We start from the raw sequence: 20314 nt of genomic DNA, 5'->3' as shown, positions 1-20314 counted from the left end.
GAGGAGCCTGGAGGACTACAGTCCACGGGGTCCCAGAGTCGAACACGACAGAGTGACTAAGCACAGCACACAGCACAGTAGGCTGATGAGAATGCTGAAGCCCAGAGGAGAGGGGAATCGCCAAAATTTCTGAAGAGGAAAGAGGGTAAAAGAGAGAAAAATTCACTACAGCCAGGAGAGTGGACTAGAGTTTCCATTAAGAGGGTGATTGATGGACCATACTGACAAGGCTGGTAGCTCAACAGGGCAGGGACCGAGAAAAAGTTGTAAGTGCAGTGACCAGGAATTCCCTAGGCCTTTGTGACCTTCGGAAGAGCTCTTCACACCCTTCAGTGGGAGGCCAGAAGGAGAAAGGCTTTGGGTTGCTCCGGTCATGGGGAAATGGAGGCAAGACACCCCTTTTCACCCGGGGTGCTGGGTGTCCCCAAAGCACACTGGGGGAGGGTGAGATGCTTTTTCTCCCTTGTCCTGAAGATGACATCATCAGCCTTCAGGGCCCTCAAACTCCCTCAAGTAATTAAACAGTCAGAGCTGCTTTCAGCCCGGAGTATGTCAGGTTCCGATGCTCCCGGAAGCCACACAAGAGACACAGATGTGTGTGTGTCTGTCTTCCTTCCCACCTGCACTTAGGGGGCCAGTAAGTACAGTCCCGTGGACAGGCCTGTCAAGGCAGCTCTGCCAGCCCTCATCACAGCAACATCTCCCACAAAAAAGGATTAAAATTAAAGCTAGGAGGAAGAACCTCATCAGAGCTGCTGAGTGTGAAGGACCAGCTCTCACTTGCAGGATGCAAATGAAGATCACTCTTCAGACTGCAGGAAATCTCTCCAGGAGCGGGGGGTTTTCATTTTATTGTTGAATAGGACTGACTGCGGTTTTTGGTTTTTTTTTAAAGCACTACTCAGTATCTTAAATTTTTTTAATTGCTCAGACTGTCAGAGTCAGAATGAATTTTTACCAGATATAGCTATGCTATGAATTTAAACCATAAGAGATCTGGCCTCTAGTTCCTTTCATCTTGCTGCAGAAAATAAGATGTTTCAGTCTTTCAAAATATGCAAACACACCAAAAACCCCTCAACCAGTCAACTAGATTTAACCCCCAAAGGACATGCATCCCTGGACTTACTGCCGAGCTGAACCCCTCTGAAGAGCGTATCATTTGCCTCAATGTTTAAATCATAAAACCTTTTTCACAATCCTGCTTCAGAAGAACACAGTGGACCTGCGGACCCAATGGACCAAGAGAAGCATTCAACGCAGTCAGCCTGGGTCGAAGGACATGAAACCCTTAACCACAGGGTGTAGCTGAGAGCAAAACACGGGCAAATAACCTTGGAGTAGATACATTCAGAGGGTCATCCACTAACATGATTCAGTTCTATTCTGAACAACAAAAAATTCCAGTAAGCGTTTTGCTCTTCGCTGATGGTAACCACACGTGTCAGGTGGCTCCTAATAGAGCCCCCTGAGGCTGGCAGAAATGTCAGCGAGAGAAGCAATTCTGAACGTGTGTTCCAGCTCAGTCAGAGCTGCCACTGTGGGCTCAGGAGCATGAAAACCTCGTCCTTCTCAGGGCCTGGCATCCAGCCGCCGGGCCGCTGGAGCCTCAGGGAGGAGCTACGGTGAAAATCACCAGACTGCTAGTCGATGTGAGTGATGGTAGCAGCATCCTCATGTAAAGCAGAAAGCACTCTGGAAACGGTCCTGCTGGCCATTTCCCCCCTTGAGCATCTTCCCACTCCGATCTGGGCAGCAAACTCAGAAAGCTTCTTTCAATCACAACAGGAGCACAGATTATGTCTTCCAAGGGTTGCTGCTGCTACTGCTGCTGCTAAGTCACTTCGGTCGTGTCCGACTCTGTGTGACCCCATAGACGGAAGCCCACCAGGCTCCCCCTTCCCTGGGATTCTCCAGGCAAGAACACTGGAGTGGGTTGCCATTTCCTTCTCCAATGTGTGAAATGGAAAAGTGAAAGTGAAGTCACTCAGTCGTGTCCGACCCCTTCCAAGGGTTAAGGCTCTTTAAAAGGGAACCCACTCATCACCGAAAATTCAGCTCCGAGGGGACTACAGGGTCAGCTGCACTGATCACAGGTCCAGCGTTATTGCGATGGCAATGCACATCACACACTACACCCGCATCCCTTTTGTAAAGTGCTGGCCCCGTGGATGTTCCACTGGAGTCCACGAGGCCCGTGGATCAAGTTGTAAAAAAAAAAAAAGAAAAAGTTCCTCTCAATAGAACAGGAAAATGACAAACAGACAGGCAGGACTACCAGGGACACCAGGATGGGGAAAGCAACAGAAGACCTTTAGTGTCCAAGCAAAAACAGGTGGGGAGCAGAGTCAGCCTGACAGGGGAAGGGGCTGGACCTGGGAGAAGGGACTGAAGGAGTCCGCCTGAACCTGACTTGTGACTCAGCATTCCCAGCGGGAAGGTGACGCTGGCAGCAAGACAGGGCAGGAGGTCAAGCTGGATTTCCTGACATCGCCCTTGTCTAAGACAAGACAGGAAGGCCGGTCACCTGAGGGCAGGGAATCAGACTTGCACAGGTTTCTTTCACTCAACATCTAGGGGTATTCACAGGTTCTCTAGAAATAAAGTGTCTTCTGACAGTTGTTTGGATAAAGACCAACAGGCTAGGGAATGAATGACAAAGGTAGGTGGGAAGCAGCCTGCAGCGCAAACAGGGTGTTCCCCCGATACTTCTGCTCTTGGCCAAGATGGCCTCCCTTGTGGTCACTGGTCCACCTTCCACCCATCCCAACACCCTGCCCTTTCTCCTCGCTGGTGGTTCCCTCCCACTCCACTGGGACATCCAAGTGTGAAAAGACTGGATGATTAATGCCAGCCACAGGGCTAGTGACTCATGTTTGATGGGGGTACTCGATTCTAGTAACAACCTGTGAGACCTCAGGTGACGGCAAACTATATTTACTTCCACTTGTATTTGGGTTCCTCCACTATTATCAGTGTGACTGGATAAGTTACACAACTACCCTGTTCCTTGGGTTCCTCCTCTAAAACAATAATAATAGTACCTAATTTCCAGGGGTGTTGTCCACATAAGTGAGCGATATGAATAAAGCATTTATCCAGTGCCCAGCACATAGTAACACAGTAAGAAAAAGAACAAGCATTATGTAATCTTTAAATACAAAAGCAATACTCTGCCATCCTTGTAATTCACAATCTCATTTCCTGTCTTTTGGGAATTTCAAAAGATGCCCCTAGATTCTGGAAGATATATATACCTACATACACACATTCATTCCTCCTGGAGGCTGGCAGAGTTTGCCAGGTGTTACTTTAAATGTCCATTACTGTTTTCTTATAAAGTAACAGAGGAGTGAAGATCATGAGTATTTATAGAAGAGGCTTAAAGAAGAAGTCAAAGGTGTAATCCACCAGGTCATAAGCTGCAACATCATCAAACAGGAATTCCTACATCACTGACACAAGCCGCACCTTCTGGCTTCCCTGTGGAGGAGCATCACCTGTGACACATGGACGTGATCTCCTGAAGGGGCGGGGCTGGTCCTGTCTGATGGACATCAGGATAGTGTCTGCCAACAGCCAAGAGACTGCTCCGGGCACCACCCGGCCAAGCTTCTGGTTATTCCACCTGTGCAGGCTCAGTTCAGTGGCTAGAAAGACAGACCTCGTATTTTATTGCAGACAGAGAAAAGGAGGAAGTGACGAGGCCAAGGTCATTCAGAGTAGGTGACAGCCAGCAAGAGCACCCAAGGGTTCTTACTTCCAATCACAGGACGCAAACACATGTCCCTCATCGGGTGAAAGTGCCCTTGAGTTAGGCGGTCGGCCAGACAGAGAATGCAGGAAGACACTGAGGCCTAGGAGTTAGAAACCAGAAGCCAAGGGACAAAGATTAAAATCACAGAATAGTGGTGCGATGCCACAGCGCTGTGATCCTACCTGAATAAAATGCAATTAGATGCACGCAGTCCTGCACCTTGGTTAACCTTACATAACTTCTTCCTATTTCATCACTAAGAACAACTGCTTTTAATGGGCCCAGCACTGGACCAGCGAGGCAAGCAAACCTCACACGCTATGATGCTACACCTAAATAGCTTTCCCCATGGAAATGCTGGCCTGAGTAGGAGCCAAAAATAAACCCCAAAGCCAATTCCAGAGGGACCTGTCACCAGGAATGCCACACACACAAAAAAAAACACACACACCACCTCACAAAAGGAGGGTGATCATGAACAGACAGACCGTGAAAACTGTGGCAACTAAGAGCAACAGACAATGCACAAGAGACGGGAAAGCAAAGGAGTGTGAACAGGAAGGCCCAAACCTGCTCAGACAAACAGCAGCTGGCACGCCTCCTTACAGGGGCTGCTCTGTCCAACCATGACAGGTGGAGATCAGAATGACCCACCATGTTTAGCCAATGCTCAAGAAGGGCAAGAGGCTGTCAGCACTCGGCTTCATTCCAAAAATCTACTCAAAGGATGACCATTGATGGGAAGGGCGAAGTCACCACACAGGAGATCCATGGCCAAACGGGACAAGTCTCAAGTGGATAAATCAGCTATCACACTGAAGGGGTCAGGAGCCCAAGGAAAGGAGGGAGCACAGATTGCGTGCCTCTTTTTAAGTCCTAAAGAAGCTCATAACTTTGGCTGCTTGAAGCCTCAGGAGTCAGACCATAAATCCTGCAGTTTCCAGGAAGAACGACTTATTTTTCTGTTGATAACTTTCACAGTAGTGGCCAGGAGGGGATAGGACTTGTTGACTGGCCTCTTCATCTCTCTTTCTCAATTTGCTCATTAAAAACTTAAAAGAAATTAAGAAACTAAGAGTACTCACTGCCTGCCATATTAACACGAAAACTACAAAAATCACTCCACAGCCTACCAAGCAATTCACATTAAAAGGACACTATTGATAAAATGGCAATAGGTGGCAGCTTTAAAAAGGAAAGTTTCCCAAGACTGTCACTGCTTTATCCAATCAATAACTGGGTTCTCAAGTCTCAAAACCAGATTAGTGATGGGGTAGGAATCAGAACCTAAAAGCTCAGTCTCGGTCTGATGGTCTTTACAGCACACGGTCACGTCCATGGGTATGGAAGGACTGGGAAGTAAGAGGGATCATCTTCCTGAACCATAATGTCACACGGTCCCAGGCCCCACCCCACCACCCCGGTGGGCGCTCAGGAGCAGAATGAGTGAGACACTCAGCTGACCAGGGTCATCTGTGGCTACGGCTCACGCTAACAGAGGGCTACTTACCAGGTGGAAACTCCCCTCTTCCCCGCCAATAAACCTATTCTCGAATCCTGACAGAAGCACTAGATCCTGCCATCCACGAATGCGTACTACGTGTCACCCCATCCTAGAATCCCTCTGTCCCTGAGGTTTTGCCAAGCTCAGAAGCGGCAGAAACTACAATAGCAAAGAAAACATCACCACTGGAGCCACGATGGACTTCACCGAATTCAAAGCAAGTCACAAGAGGGCAGCTTCAAAATATATCCAACCTGGGGCCTTAAACTTATTTTCTATCTAATTCCAAAATAGATAAAGTCAAACTTCACATAATTACACACTGTGGGAGGAGACAGACTGAGTGTAGCTGTAAACAAACTTAACCAGCAAAGTCACGATGAACAGGAACAACTGATAACATGGCAGCTCCCAGCACTGAGCCGGGCCTGCCTCCCTGAGTCCCAGAGCAGGAGGCCCTGACCGAGTCCAGCGAGCTCCATCCCAGAAGTCACAAACCTCTAGAGGAGACGGTTAGGGAAAATGTTTTTTAAGAACCAGTGGAAAGATGCTGGCAACCCTTCGCCAGTGTGACAACCTTCGCTAGTGTGACAACAGACAAACAGCATACAGAGCAAAAAAATCTTGTCTTCCCAACAATACTGGCGGTAATTTTTAACCAGCATTCTGAAGCAAAAGGTCATCTATTCCACATACTTTTGCGTGAACTTATCATTGTCTCTCTGACTCAGAGAAGCTACCGCCTGATCTGTATTTTTCTGAGGGGAAGCCAGGGGTCCTGTGCACGGATTTCTGTGCCCGTGGATGCGCATGTACTGGCCGGGAAAAAGACCCTGGTGGTATCAGCAGTGACTTCTGCCACTAGGAAACGGATCACAGGCTTTTCCGGAGAGTGGGGTCTTCTTCCCAGCCAGACCGGTCATCACAGAACCCTTGTGAAGGTCGCCTTCGTCTCCCATTGGGTCAGAAACCCAGATAAACTTCTAAAGTGCCCTCCCCTGAAATCAGACCACTCAACATCCCAGGCAGCTAAAACAGTCCAGGCCTGATTCTTGCCAAGAAATGTTTTTTTGAAGGAGAGGAGGAGGAGGAGATGAAAAAGGGGTGAAAGATACAAGAGGCGTGTGTGTCTGTGAAGTACTGATAGGAGTTCACACACTGGGAAAACAAGACTTGAAAAGCCACCAAACCAACCCTGGTTCACAGTTGAAGTTTTATGATGATGAACGGGGGAGTCTGCTATTTGCTTAATGGCCTCAGGTAAGACAAATCCTGCAGCTTTCCAAATGGGTGGCTCCTCTCCATCCAGGGTGCTATAGTATTTTTTTTCCCCAAGAAGTCCAACTGTACTTAAGAGAGTCATCAAGTCCAGTCAGCAGCTGCCACATCCCTCCCTGCACCCCCAGTGCTATTAATATCAGGGCTCCGATTGTTAATGATTTTACTCAAAGTTCCCTGCAGCAGTTAGAACCAGGCAACAAGCTAAAACACAAAGGGGCTGGTTTTCTTCACCCATAATAACGCATTCTGCAATCCAGTGAACTTCCTGGGGTTTCATGTCGGCCGAGATTTTCACCTCTATCTTTTGTTTTGGAATGCCCACAACCCCTCCCTGCACGGACAGGCACGGCCTTCCTTTCTGGATGCACAATGCAGTAGGTAGCTGCTTTGGGGGTCAGCAGAACGCCGCACTGGTGTAAAGCCGAGAGAGTGCCTGCCCCAGGAGTTCCCCCACCGGACTGGGTTCACATACAGGATCTTGAGGCCGACACCGCAGCAGCCTGGCACGGGCTTGCCAGTATTTCGCGCGGGGGAAGCCCGGGGCCCGGTGGCCCAGGGCTGGTGCAATGACTTTGCACCGGAGCGTCCCCGCCGCGGAGGCTTGTCCTCCCACCTCGGCCCCACTGCAGTGTGGCACCACTACCGGGCAGCGCCCTGCACGCCTGCCCTCCCGGCCCAGGGCTCGAGCGGCCGACTCGGCCCCGCTCCGGCCCCCCGGCCCGGCCCCCGCCCGCCGGCCCGCCGCACCTTGGTCTCCTTCACGTGCTGCTTGACGCCCTCCGGGTACCACTGGACGCGCACGTAGCCGCGGCGCAGCGGGCTGGCCCGGCCCTCCTCGTGGCCCGCGCCCCCCGCCTCCGAGCAGCCCGAGCTCCCACGGCCCTCCTCCTCGCCCTCCGAGTCCGAGTCCTCGCCGTGGATGAGGCGCACCAGCCCGAAGTGTACCGAGCCGCGGTAACGGCCCGAAACCAGGTCGTGGGAGAAGAGCAGCCGCTGCGAGCCGGCTTCGGGGCCGGAGTCCGAGGATGGCCCGGAGCCCGAGTCCGCGGCGGGCGCCGGCGCCGGGGCCGGGGCGGGGGCTGCGTCCGGGCTCGGGGGCGCGTCCGGGACCTGGGCGGGAGCCGGGGCTGTGGGCGCGGACGCTGCGGGATCCGCCATAACTGCTGCGCGAGTCTCGGGCGGCGGCGGCGGCAGCGGCGGCAGCGGCAGCGGCGGCGAAAAAGGCACGGGGAGGCGGGGCCTGCCAGCGCCGGGGGGCGGGGCCACGGCGCGCTGACGTGGCCCTGCGTGCCGCCGTCGTCAGGGAACCGAGATGCGGTTGCTAGGTGCTGCTGCCTGGTCGCTAGGGGACGCTGGAGATTCTGCCGCGGGCGCGGGGCGGGGTGGGAAAGCAAGGACTACACGAGGGCAGGGCGGGGCCAGAGGGAGTAAAAGGACAGAGAGAGGAGGCAGGGGTGGAGACCCAGGGACTGGAAGTGAAGTGCTCACCGAGGCAGAGAGGAGGGGTCGAGGTGGGACGGAGGATGGTCCGGAGACCGTCCGCAACACTTACTTAATGAGTTCCCTGGACGTCTCCAGTCTAGTTCTAGGCACTGGGAGGGATACAGAAGGAACAAGATACAGCCTCTGTCCTCTAGGTGTTTACAATCTAGTTGGGAAGACGAAACATACACACATTAGATAGCTTAAAGGCAACTCCAAGGCAGCTTGTAAGCAAGGCTAAATATAGAGTGTATTTAGAGTGTACTGCATTCCTTGCAAAGCCTGGAAGGTCATGACCCCACAGGGACTGGTCAAGGAATTGGTGAAGGAGTCCCAGAGAAAGATCGGAAACGTAAGCAAGTGTTACTGGCCCCTATGGTTTGGCTTTAAACTCATCTAGATGACTTGTTGGACTGTGAAGAAAGCTGAGCGCTGAAGAATTGATGCTTTTGAACTGTGGTGTTGGAGAAGACTCTTGAGAGCCCCTTGGACTGCAAACCAGTCCATTCTGAAGGAGATCAGTCCTGGGTGTTCATTGGAAGGACTGATGCTAAAGCTGAAACTCCAGTACTTTGGCCACCTCATGCAAAGAGTTGACTCACTGGAAGACTCTGATGTTGGGACGGATTGGGGGCAGGAGGAGAAGGGGACAACAGAGGATGAGATGGCTGGATGGCATCACCGACTTGATGGACATGAGTTTGAGTGAACTCCGAGAGTTGGTGATGGACAGGGAGGCCTAGCGTGCTGCGATTCATGGGTCGCAAAGAGCTGGACATGACTGAGTGACTGAACTGAACTGAGATGACTTCAAAACTCCTTGAGGCGTATGCGTGGCAAGAAGGAGGAGAGAGGGGTAATTAAGAGTGTAAGCCGTCGATTCCAGTTTTGGGCATCAGTTCAGTTCAGTCGCTCAGTCGTGTCCGACTCTCCGCCACCCCATGAATCACAGCACGCCTTTGGGCATAGACACTTACTAATCTTATAAAGTTGGCAAGCTGATAAACTTCTTTTCACCTTAGTTTTCTCATCTGTAAAATTGGGGTGGTAGTAGCAGTACCTCTGTCATCTGGCAGTTGAGAGGATCAAGTGAAATAGAACAGTGCCTGGCACATAGTTCCCCAATAAACGAATTTTTTACATATTACATTATTATAATATTTCAAACCCCCTGCCTAGACTAACATTCTCAACTGGCAGAATTCTTAGACTTACGATCTGCTCCAGATTGCCATTTTAAAATATTAAAAGTAATTATAAAACAGAAGTAATTATACTGATGTGTCTCTCCTAAGTAACTTCCAAAAGATTTAGATACATTCTCAGAGGACAGATTCATACTGGGTTGTTGAAAGGAAATTAGGAATACTCAAGATATGGCCCTCACCTTTCTCAGTTAAAAATAATTTTTTTTCACAATTTTCTGCATGACCATGAGTTGGTAAATTAGCAAGATGAGTCAATATTTCAGTATTTAGGTTCTTCAAAAAAGGCATTGGGTAGTTTATAGGCTACTGAGCATTCATGAAAAGAAAAACTTTTTTTTTTAATTAAAAAATAAAAGGACACATATGAAGTGCAGGTGGCAACCTGAGTACTTGGGATGCCCTGAGTTAAGTACTTAGAGAGTATTGGTATACTACTGGGCGTGGGGTGATTGTCAATGGACTTATATCTTGGAAAATTCACATACTAAGGTATAGGGAAAAAAGACTTAAGGGGAAATAAGGATATGATGGAAAGACAAGGCTTGATTCCCAAATCATGGCCTTCCTATCCCAGACTACAGTGCAGAATATCCATCTGGAATTATTGCTGTAAGGACACAGTCCCTATTCCTTTCCCCATAAAGACTTGAGAGGCTTCGTTGCAGTGACGCAGTAGCTTGTGTTCCATCTACCATGTCCCTTTAGCTCTGTCTCCTTGGCCCCTGATCACCTAACATTTATCAATAACCTATTATTGATCCACACTGTGGCAGACACATTCACATGATCTTATTTGTTATCACAATTCTGGATACAGGTGTAATCAACTCTATTTTACCAGTGTGAAACAGAGCCCAGGGAATTCAGTGCCTTGAGGGCACAAGGTAGTAACTGGTAGAGTCAGATTGGAACCCAGGTTTCCTGACTCAAGTTAAGGGTCTTGTCTTTTTTTTTGGCCAGGCCTCCAGGCTGTGGAATGTTAGTTCCCCAGCCAGGGATTGAACATTGGCCCTCGGCAGTGGAAGCTCAGAGTCCTAACTGCTGGATTGCCAGGGAATTCCTTCAGGGTCTCTGTATCCATCAAGGGATACGGGGTGAGCAAGACCTTAGAAGTGGCAGGGCAGATCTTTTTTTGATGTCAAAAATCTAAGTGAGTTTTGCATTCTACTCCAGCTTATGCCAATGTTTGTTTTAATATAATAAGAATGTCCTTTCCTCCCTAATCGTTGAGTAAAATTAGCACTCCAGGAAGACGTGCCATGTTTATTCTGCAGTTTCTTATAATAATGGCTAATAATAGCTACCATGTATTGAACTGTAACTTAATGCCAGGTACTATGATAAGTGTTTTACATAGATTACCCATCTTTACATAGATTCAACCTGTGAGGGAGGAAGTACCAGCCCCACTTTGTGAAGCATCGCCCCAGACTCTGCTGTCCCCCTCCCCCATCACTACCAGGAACATGCTGGGTTGTAGGCAAGGGCCCTTGATTTCAAATGCTGATCCTTCCCTTGCTCAACCTGTTTCAAGCTGGTGAATCCTCGCACTTATATGGGTAACCTGGTGCCTAGTAAGCACTGGAGTCAGTAATGGTACCATCTTGGTGGGTATGTCAAAGGTCTGAGGTTCCAAACTAACATCGGGCCAATTTCCCATCCTCTCCTCCATATCCCGGAGGAGTTGAAGCTGGGGTGGGGAAAGCAGCCCTCTCTGGCCCCCGTCTGCCCGTGCTATCTCAAAGCCCTGTGTATCGCCCCCAGTTTGAGCTGCATCTGAACCCTTTTCCAAAGAGAAGCTCAGTACATTCCTCCCCACCTCCTAGTGACCTTCAGTGACCTCACTCAGCCCTGAGATGCTCCGGACATGGTGTGAGAGTTGACTCCTTCCCAAACCCCAAGCCCCCAGCCACAGTCTCTTGCACTTCCAGGCTGGCTAGTGGGGGTGACACTGTGTGGAAGTGACTGCCTAATTTTTATTTTCATAATTGTTGAATGGGAAAAAAATAAAACAGGCCTGTATTCCCCAGCGGAGAATCCCCATTCTCTCATGGCCTCAATACTTAACCCTTTGTGGAGAATAGAGATACTGCTCGGGAGAATTTTGCTTATTTACAAATGTGCCTGCTGGAAACTGAGTCAGCCTGGCCACTCCCCTTGCTGAGGGGCTGGCTGGGTACAGGAGGCAGCGGACCTGACAGCCAAGTGAACAGATCCACGTGAAGCAGGCTGTGCCTTTCCCTGACTTAACTGGCCACAACCGCCTCTCCAGAACCTTCAAGTGAGCATAAGCCCCATGCTGCCCCTTACTGGAACCCTACCCTGCTTGGCCTCTCCAAACTTCTTGAGTAGGAGGAAATCCAGATGGGCCCAGAGAAGTCCCTTCCACCTTGCAGTGAATGTTTGGGAGCTCTAGGCTGCCTGCAGCACTGGGGTCTTTGGGAAAGCGGGGCAGGAAGGGTGTGGCCCTGGGTAGCCCTCCCACACCCTCAGTGGCTGACTGGAGAAATGCTTTTGAGGTCCATCAGGGGCTTGCTCTAGAATTGGGCTCTTGGGATTTCCCTGGTGGCCCAGTGGTTAAGAATTTGCCTTCCAATGCAAGGGACATGGGTTTAATCCCTGTTCGGGGAACTAAGATCCCACATGCTGCAGGGTAACTAAGCTTTCGTGATGCAACAAAGACCCAGCTCAGTCAAAAAAAATTTTTTTTAATTTATTTTTAATTGAAGGATAATTGCTTTGCAATATCGTGTTGGTTTCTGCCATGCAACAACATGCATCAGCCATCAGTATTCGTATGGCCCCTCCCTCTTGAGTCTCCTTCCCTCCTCCCACCCCATCCCACCCCTCTAGGTTGTCACCGAACCCGTTTGAGTTCCCTGCGTCATACAGCAAATTCCCAGTGGCTATCTACTTTACATTTGGCAGTGTCTATGCTTCCTGTTACTCTCACCATCCATCCCCATCCTCTGCTTCCCCTGCTGTGTCCACAGGCCTGTTCTCTATGTCTGCGTCTCCACTGCTGCCCTGCAAATAGCTTCATCAGTGTGTGCGCATGTGTGTGTTAGTCACTCAGTCGTGTCCGACTCTGTAGCCCATCAGGCTCCTCTGTCCATGGAATTCTCCAGGCAAGAACATTGGAGTGAGTTGCCATTTCCTCCTCCAGAGGTTCATCGATACCATCATTAAAAAAAAATTTTAAAGGCTCTTCTTGTTCCTGGAGCCTCACTCCTCCTTGCTTTGATGCCCTGGGTGAACTAACCGTGGGACATGCCCAAGGTCACCCTGCAGTACAATCCGAATGAAGACCCGGAGTGGCTGGTCTTCGGCTGACCACTCACTCCTGACCGTGAGGATGGGTTGCAGTCCACAGGGTGAAACCCTTTGTGCTGGGGGTGACAGTGGAAAGGATGAGCTATGAGTGAGAGCCCAGGATTGGCAGGCTCATCCTGCTTCCCTCCTTCCTGAGGATTCAGGGCCCAAGGACAGCAAATCTGCCAAACCAGCTTGCAGAACAGGAACACGGCTGCTGTGGCTTAACCATGCCATGCTCTTTACCACCAGTGCCCCACCAGCAAAGCATGGGCGCTTCCTGGATGACCAGCCATGGGAGCAAAGTGGCATCTTCTCCCTAAAAACCCTTCCTTCTCCCAGAGTCTTCATCCAGGTTAATGGCAGGGACACTTACCTGGGTACCAAGTTGGCCACCTGAGGGTCAGCCCTTGATATGGAGCTCTGTAAATCAGCTAAGCCCAGAACACGGTCCCTCTACCCTCCCTTTTCACATGCAAATAGCCCCTGGCTGCTTCACTGGAAGGGTTGGGGCTGAGCTGATGGGATGGTGCAGTGGTTAAGGCTGAGGTTCTAGAGTTAAATGAACTTGGGTTTGAAGCCTGTGTTGCCGCTGAATCACCAGGTGACCTTGGACAACTTATTTTACTTCTCTGAGCTTTGGTTTCCTTTGGGAATGATAGCAATACCTACTAGATAAGGCTGTTAGAATTTACCTGACATGAAGGATCGGAGATGCTTTGCTTGTGCCTGGACACTGTAGAAGCCTGATCAACGTTAGCTCCTGCTATTAGATCATCTCCATCCCTCACCACCTTGTTCCTGGAAGACTGACATATAAACACCACCATCCACCTTCTCAGCTTAGTGTCTTTCCGTGGTTCTCCATGGTCCATCAGAGCGCGGTACTTGGGGCCCTTCAGGAATTCCTTGATTAATTCCTCCCAGCTGCCTCCCATCACACCTTCCACCTCTGCCCCCAGTTCACACCCTCCATGCTGCAGCCTCAGCTGCTCACGCCAGGATCCTGACTTTCCAGTTCCTCTGTGCTTTTGCTTGTCATTTTTTATTCCTCTCCTTCAACCCACGGTTTTGCGTAAAGAACTCCTTTTCCTCTTATGACGTCTTCCAAGAGCCCCATTGTGCCCACTGACTCCTCCACTTCCCTAGTCATACCTGCCTGATTGTATTTATTTCCCTCTATTAGGACCATTTGTTTGCATGCCTGTCTCTCCTGTGGGACTGTGTCTTCTTTGTACCTTTGTATTCCAGCATCCAGCGCAGGTCTGATTCAGAGTAGGTGCTCGAAAGAGTTTTGTTACAAAACAGACTCACAGACACAGAGAATGAACAGACTTGTGGTTGCTGAGGGGTGGGAGGATGGACTGGGAGTTTGGGGTCAGCAGGTGCAAACTCTTACATAGAGAATGGATAAATACAGGGTCCTACTGATGCTGGGAAAGGTTGGGGGCGGGAGAAGGGGACGACCGAGAATGAGATGGCTGGATGGCATCACCGACTCTGTGGACATGAGTTTGAGTGAACTCCAGGAGTTGTTGAAGGACAGGGAGGCCTGGCGTGCTGTGATTCGTTGGGTCGCGGAGAGTCGGACACGACTGAGCGACTGAACTGAACTGAACTGAGCTGTAGAGCCTGGGGAACTATATTCGATACCCTGTAATAAATCATAATGGAAAAGAATATGAAAAAGCATGTATATCTATGTATAACTGAAGCAGTTTGCTGTATAGCAGGAGTGAACACAACATTGTCAATCATCTATACTTAAATTTAAAAGATTTATTTATGTTGAATGATTGTGCAAAACAAGCCAGCCTCTCTCAAAGGCTCCGAATATGCCAACAGGTCACTGGACACCTCTGTCTTTGCTCAAGTCCCCAGTTCTCCATTTTTACTAGTCACACACCCCACCCAGGCACACTCACCCTAAACACACATACATATGTGCTGCCCCTTCCCCAAGATTTTGCTGTCTCATTAGACTTTAGTCTCTAGATCTGGGCTGCCCTCTGCAGGAGCCGCTAAGCACATGTGGCTCTTGAGCACTTGAAATGTGGCTGATCTTGGGCTTCCCTGGTGGTTCAGTGGCTAAGACTCGGTGCCCCCAATTCAGGTGACCTGGGTTCAGTCCCTGGTCAGGGAACTAGATCCCACATGCCACAACTAAGAATTCCCATGCTGCAGCTAAAACTTGGTGAAGCCAAATAAGTATTTTATAAATAAATCAAGTTATTTAAGCATCATTTAAAAATGTGGCTGGTCTGAACTGACATGTGCTGTAAATGTAAAATACACACGACATTTTTTGTCATCCTTCATCTGTATTTTGTATTTGTTCTATAATAAATACATAATTATATACTACAGAAATGATAATTTTTTAAAACAAAAGGGTCCTCAAGTATAGATTCACATATAATTGGCACCATACCATACCATAAATTTGTACTATGTACTCTTTTTTTATGATTCAAGATAGTTTTATTACATCAAGCTACAGACTCAGTATAAAAAGGAAAAAAACAGAATTTGAAATATGTGTAATAATTTTATATTGGTTACTTGTTGAAATGACAATACTTCTTATCTACTGGGTTAAATACAATATCTTATTAAATTCGAGTTAACCTGTTTCTTTTGGCATCTTCTCACGTGGGCTTCCCTGGTGGCTCAGAGGTTAAAGCGTCTGCCCGCAATGCGGGAGACTTGGGTTCAGTTCCTGGGTCAGGAAGATACCCTAGAGAAGGAAGTGGCAACCCACTCCAGTATTCTTGCCTGGAGAATCCCATGGACGGAGGAGCCTGGTGGGCTACAGTCCACAGACTCACAAAGAGTTGGACACGACTGACCGACTTCACTTCGCTTCATGTGGTTACTAGAAAACTGAATATCATGTATGGGGCTCCCAGGATCTTTCTGTTGGACAGCTGGGCTCCAGATCCTTAGGGAGCTGTAGGTCCCTTCTTTCTCCAGGAGGTGGCGATCTCTTCCTGCATTTGACACCTCCTTTCCAGAAAGGTCTGGAAGGTTCCTGAGGAAACTGTACCATGGCAGATACTGAAAACCCTAAATAAGGACAAGACCACATTCAGCCTATCTATCCAAAGGAGGCTTCAGAAGGAATCCACAGGAAGTCAAGGAGCTAAGTGTCATCCTCACCAGCAGAAGAATCAACACCTACCTGATAGACTCCTAGTCTATGTATCTAGCTCACTGCCACACATTCAATGCAATCTCTGTTTTCCAGGGATTTATAAGCTGCTTGGAGCTCGCCCTGCACACAATTCTCCATCTCAGTCTCCATCCCCTGGAGAACCTGTTAGTGACAGATTAAGGTTGGAAAGGTCAATTTTTGCTCAGTTGCTCAGTCGTGCCCGACCCTTTACAACCCCATGGACTGTAGCCCGCCAGGCTTCTCTGTTCATGGGATTCTCCAGGCAAGAAGACTGGAGCAGGTAGCCATTTCCTCTTCCAGGGAATCTTCCTGACCCAGGGATCAAACCCGTCTCTCCTGCATCGGCAGGCAGATTCTTTACCCAGCGCCACCTGGGAAGGCTGGAAAGGTAAATATGACTAGGCAAAATGTGCTCTGTGCCCTCTGTGCCCAAAATGTGCAGGGCAGATCTTAAGTGCAGGGGAGAATGAGAGAAGGATGCCGCCCTCAGAACCACCAAACAACACAACTGTCGTAGTTTCACGAGTGCCTGAACTGAGCTCTGTCTTCCTTGCCTGTAATCTGGGCCTTTCAGTTGCTCTGGTGGGAAAATTGGGGTCTCGGAGGCATCACTGGAGCTTTTTGTGGGGTCCATCTTTCAGTTCCCCCAGGTGGATTCCCTGGGGTCCTGCAGTGGGAACCGGGCAGCAGTCACACGGCAGCGGGGAGCAAGCGCAGCCCCACCCTGTGCCAGGCCCTCCAGGTGCAGCTGAGCTGCGGCAGCTCTGTGCTGGGGGTGGGGTGGGCCTGTTGAGGGGAGGCTTCAGGCCCTGGCCGGGCCAGCAGGTCATTATACCTTTCACCAGTGCCCTCTGCCCTGCTGCCGCCTCTGCTTTGTCACCATAAAGTGGCTCCTCTGCCTCGTCCCCCACCCTCCCCCACCCCTCTCTCCTGGAAGGACTCGTCAAGGTCATTGGGGGTGTCCTTGTTAGGAGAACCTGAGCTCCTGACTCCATGCTTGGCTGCAGGAGGTGCTGCTGATTGTCCAGTACTTGGGTTCTGGGATGTGTCCTGATCCGGGGTCTGCTCATTTCCTCACCTTTCTTCCTGTTAATGGCTCATCCTGCCCCCACTCCACCCAGAGAGAACATCCCCCAGCTCAGCCCCAGCATCCCTGTGGGGACACACAGCCCCTAGAATGTCCTTCCTATACTGAGACTCTGATGTCCACTCCATCGTGTGGACAGCCAAATCTGTTCTGGTCATCTCACCACTACAGAGCATTAGTTGGGTGGGGGCTCAGCCGGGTCAGAGGGAGGCTCTGCTGGGCAGGTGGGCAGTCAGGTCCCATGGCCCTCTGGGGTTCTCCACGTGCCCTCAACAACCTGGCTCCACCGTCATAGAATGTTCTGGAGCAGGAGCCCACCATTGCCCAGGATCTGCCTGGGACCACAGAGCCTGTGGGAGAGACCTGGCGGGCAGCCACAGCTGGTACCCAGACATGTGTAGCCCTGTCTTATAGGCTCGGGGGCCCCAGAGGAGATCTGGTGGAAGAGGTGACAATGGGACCCCTAAAGGGGAGCAACTGGGGAGAAGAAGCGCGAGGTGAGCTGAGTCAGAGCCGGGGGAGCCGTGGTCTCGGGACCCTCTCAAGGGGGCTGGTGCTGGAGGGAGTCCGTGGCATAGAGAAGAACTCCATCATCAGGGTCCTAGGACGCAGCCCCCGAGCCAGAGTCCCCACTCGGACACATCTAATGACGTTGACTTCGCATCCCATACCCAGCCTTGTTCTCTTGCCTCTGTTTCTGCTGTTCTGATTAGCCACTGAGCAAGTCCTCTAAATGATGACATGCTCGGGCTGCCAGAGCTGAGAGGACCCTCAGAGGCGGGCTTGCCCAGGGGACAGAGCGTGAACGCCTGTGCCAGTCAGTTGGCGCCAGGACACGGATTAGACTGGACCCACGAGGCTGAGCCCCGTGCTCATCCCCCCAAACCCTGGGGCCTCAGCCAGCCACTGTAATCCTCCACATCCACGTGCCATCTGAGGTTTCAGCCTCAGCCAGCAGGGAGAGGGCTTGGTGCCGGGGGTTGGGGGGCAGAGCCTGCTGGTTGCATCCGCCTGTAGCGTGGGGGTGGGGCAGGCAGGGGATTAGAAATCTCTGAGATCAACATCACAAGTGTCTGGACTTTTCTGGTCCTGAGGCTGTGGACAGCCCCCGGAGTGGTGGCTCTGTGGGGGAAACATTAGCGCTCCTGCAACACAGGAGTCCTGGTAAGTGGAAACCTACCCTGGGCTCCTAGAATTTGAGAGCAGGAGTCCCCTGCCTGGGGCTTGGAGGTGGGGGTAGGGGGGCGGGGGGAGAGAAGGAGGCAGAGGGTGGGCAGGCAACGTGCAACTTATGGGCTTTGTAAGGGAGGGATGGCCGCCCCTAAGAACTGCACATCAATAGGGGGTCAGGGAGTGAGAAAGGGGCCCAGGGAGCCAGTGAGCAGGCACAGGGCAGGAGGAATTGGTGCCCTAGCCCCTAGACTCCCCGCTCCAGGTCCCCTACAAGAGAGGCAAGAGGCGCCATCGCCCTGGATGGCCCCCTGGGAGATGAGGACCAGCCCCCTGACCATCGCCCCTCTCCAACAGGTGCGGAGGGACCCTCCTTGTCACAGAGGCCACTTCTGAAGCTGGGGACCCCCTGGGCGGCAGCCGCACCCAAGATGTCCCCGCCAAGCATCTACTGCCTGAAGCCCTCGCCTCTACCCCTGCCATCTGGGATCCCAGGGTCCCCAGGCCGCCAGCGGCGCCACACGCTCCCCGCCAACGAGTTTCGCTGCCTCACCCCAGAGGACGCTGCCGGCGTGTTTGAGATCGAGCGAGAGGGTGAGCAGCCCCCCCGCCCCCCAGGGTCCGGGACTCTGCTGAACTCTGCCGCTGTTGCCCTTGGGGAGAAGACCCTGGAGCCCCCTGTCCTTGGCACACGGGCCCCCGGAGTGTCTGACGGCGTGTTTTGTGCGTGTGTGCAGGAGCACAGGTGTGTTTCAGGAGAGGGGGGAAGAGCAGCCCTGAATCCCACGCTTTCCCAGGGGAGGCCTGGGGACCTGGGGAGCCCACCCCGTGTCCGAGCAGATGCTCAGGGGACTGGGGGTCACCCACCCGTGCTTCCTGACGCAGCCTTCATCTCTGTCTCCGGCAACTGCCCCCTGAATCTGGACGAGGTCCGGCACTTCCTGACCCTGTGTCCCGAGCTGTCCCTGGGCTGGTTCGTGGAGGGCCGCCTCGTGGCGTTCATCATCGGCTCCCTATGGGATGAGGAGAGACTTACTCAGGTGAGGATGGGGTGACCTGCCCAGTCCCGGGAAGGCCTCAGGAAAGGAGGTCAGCACCTCCCATGGAGGCAGAAGGTGGGGGAGAAGCGGGAGGCTGGGATGTCTTCCTCCAGATCCAACACAGGAGCTCACGGTGGGTCCTCTTCCGGCAAGAGAGCCCAGTCCTTTGGGGTCTCAAGGCCCTCATAAAGGGGGCCACAGAGGGGCTGGGGACATAGCTTCTACTTTGGGTAGGAGGGGGCTGAGTGGAGACTCTCGGGGGCAGCTGCTCTTGTCCCAGCGGGGTGGTTTTGGGGTGCACAGAGGCGACCCTGACCCGTGTCCGTCTCTTGCCTCAGGAGTCGCTGACGCTGCACAGGCCTGGGGGCCGCAGTGCCCATCTGCACGTGCTGGCCGTGCACCGCTCCTTCCGGCAGCAGGGCAAGGGCTCCGTGCTGCTCTGGCGCTACCTGCGCCACGTGGGCGGCCAGCCGGCCGTGCGCCGGGCCCTGCTCATGTGCGAGGACGTGCTGGTGCCCTTCTACCAGAGGTTCGGCTTCCGTCCCGTGGGCCCATGTGCCATCGTCGTGGGCTCACTGACCTTCACGGAGATGCACTGCTCCCTGCGGGGCCACGCCGCCCTGCGCCGGAACAGTGACCGCTGACCCCCCGGGGAGCCCACAGTCGGGGGCTCCTGCCCTGTCCCCGTTGGTCCCCTTCTCTGCCCTGCCGTCCCCCTGCTCCGCTGGGTCTGAAGGGAGATGGTGATTCCCAGGGGATGGTGGAGCGGGGAGAATGGGTGAAATAAAGAGAAGGCGGCGCGGCTGCTCCCAGTCCAGGTGCCCTCCTGGGCGCGAGTATTGTGTGTTCCTCTCTGTTCACACCAGGCCCTCCGGACCCCTGCATCCAAACTGTGCCCACACGTGCTGGGTCCATGAACTGGGGATGGTGTGAGGCATCCTGCAGCCTTGCTTCTGCATCCTCACCAAAGGAGCCCCTATCCCCCAGACGCAGGACTGCCCCTTCTGGTCCTCATGCCTGGGGTGGGGGCAGCCGGGGGGAGGGAAGGGCAGGGGCCACCTCCCAGCTCCCCCACCACCCCAGGTGCCCTGGGTCCTCTGCCCACAGTAACTTCCATCCCATTCGGTGGGGGGTGACGGGTTGAGGGGAGGTGCCGCGTCCTGCACAGCGGGTGAGATAGACCTGAAATGAGGGTGAGAGCGTAATGAAAAGACAGTGGGGAGTCAGGGGGCCCTCCCGCTGTCCATGGCAGGAAGACAAGATGGCTCCTTTCAGCCCGCACTTTTATTGGCAGAAGT

At 52.2% G+C, this 20314-nt stretch overlaps 2 protein-coding genes across 6 annotated transcripts in view; one reads left to right on the top strand and one right to left on the bottom strand.

Moving 5' to 3' along the window:
- UBE2O (ubiquitin conjugating enzyme E2 O) overlaps positions 1 to 7763 on the bottom strand; it is a 52662-nt gene extending 44899 nt beyond the window's left edge. For both annotated transcript variants that reach the window (XM_055408521.2, XM_088829319.1), the window contains exon 1: positions 7290 to 7763. In XM_055408521.2, coding sequence (XP_055264496.2) covers positions 7290 to 7700 — 411 coding nt within the window. In that variant the 5' untranslated portion in view covers positions 7701 to 7763. The remainder of the gene's footprint in view (positions 1 to 7289) is intronic.
- Positions 6398 to 19823, top strand: LOC129544691 (serotonin N-acetyltransferase). 4 transcript variants are annotated; one of them, XM_088829324.1, is made up of 4 exons: positions 6398 to 6521; positions 18334 to 18570; positions 18862 to 19016; positions 19355 to 19823. In XM_088829324.1, exons 1-4 carry the CDS (start codon positions 6512 to 6514, stop codon positions 19658 to 19660), a joined length of 708 nt encoding a protein of 235 aa, XP_088685450.1. In that variant the 5' UTR covers positions 6398 to 6511; the 3' UTR covers positions 19661 to 19823. The 4 variants fall into 4 exon arrangements, with proteins under 4 accessions (XP_088685450.1, XP_055264505.2, XP_088685451.1 ...); XM_055408530.2 differs by lacking the exon at positions 6398 to 6521 and adding an exon at positions 7360 to 7496; XM_088829325.1 differs by lacking the exon at positions 6398 to 6521 and adding an exon at positions 16086 to 16107.
- The last annotated feature ends 491 nt before the right edge of the window (positions 19824 to 20314 follow it).

The sequence above is a fragment of the Moschus berezovskii genome, chromosome 20, assembly GCF_049115385.1.
Source record: "Moschus berezovskii isolate FMDL1 chromosome 20, NW_MosBer_1.0, whole genome shotgun sequence".
NCBI lineage: Eukaryota > Metazoa > Chordata > Mammalia > Artiodactyla > Moschidae > Moschus > Moschus berezovskii.
This window is presented reverse-complemented; position numbering and strand designations above follow the sequence as displayed.

Coding starts and splice junctions, on each gene's coding strand:
- LOC129544691 (XM_088829323.1), top strand. CDS start 17,261: ATGGGACCCCTAAAGGGGAGCAACTGGGGAGAAGAAGCGCGAG. Junction 17,304..18,333: donor CTGGGGAGAAGAAGCGCGAG/GTGAGCTGAGTC, acceptor CCTCTCCAACAG/GTGCGGAGGGACCCTCCTTG. Junction 18,571..18,861: donor GTTTGAGATCGAGCGAGAGG/GTGAGCAGCCCC, acceptor TTCCTGACGCAG/CCTTCATCTCTGTCTCCGGC.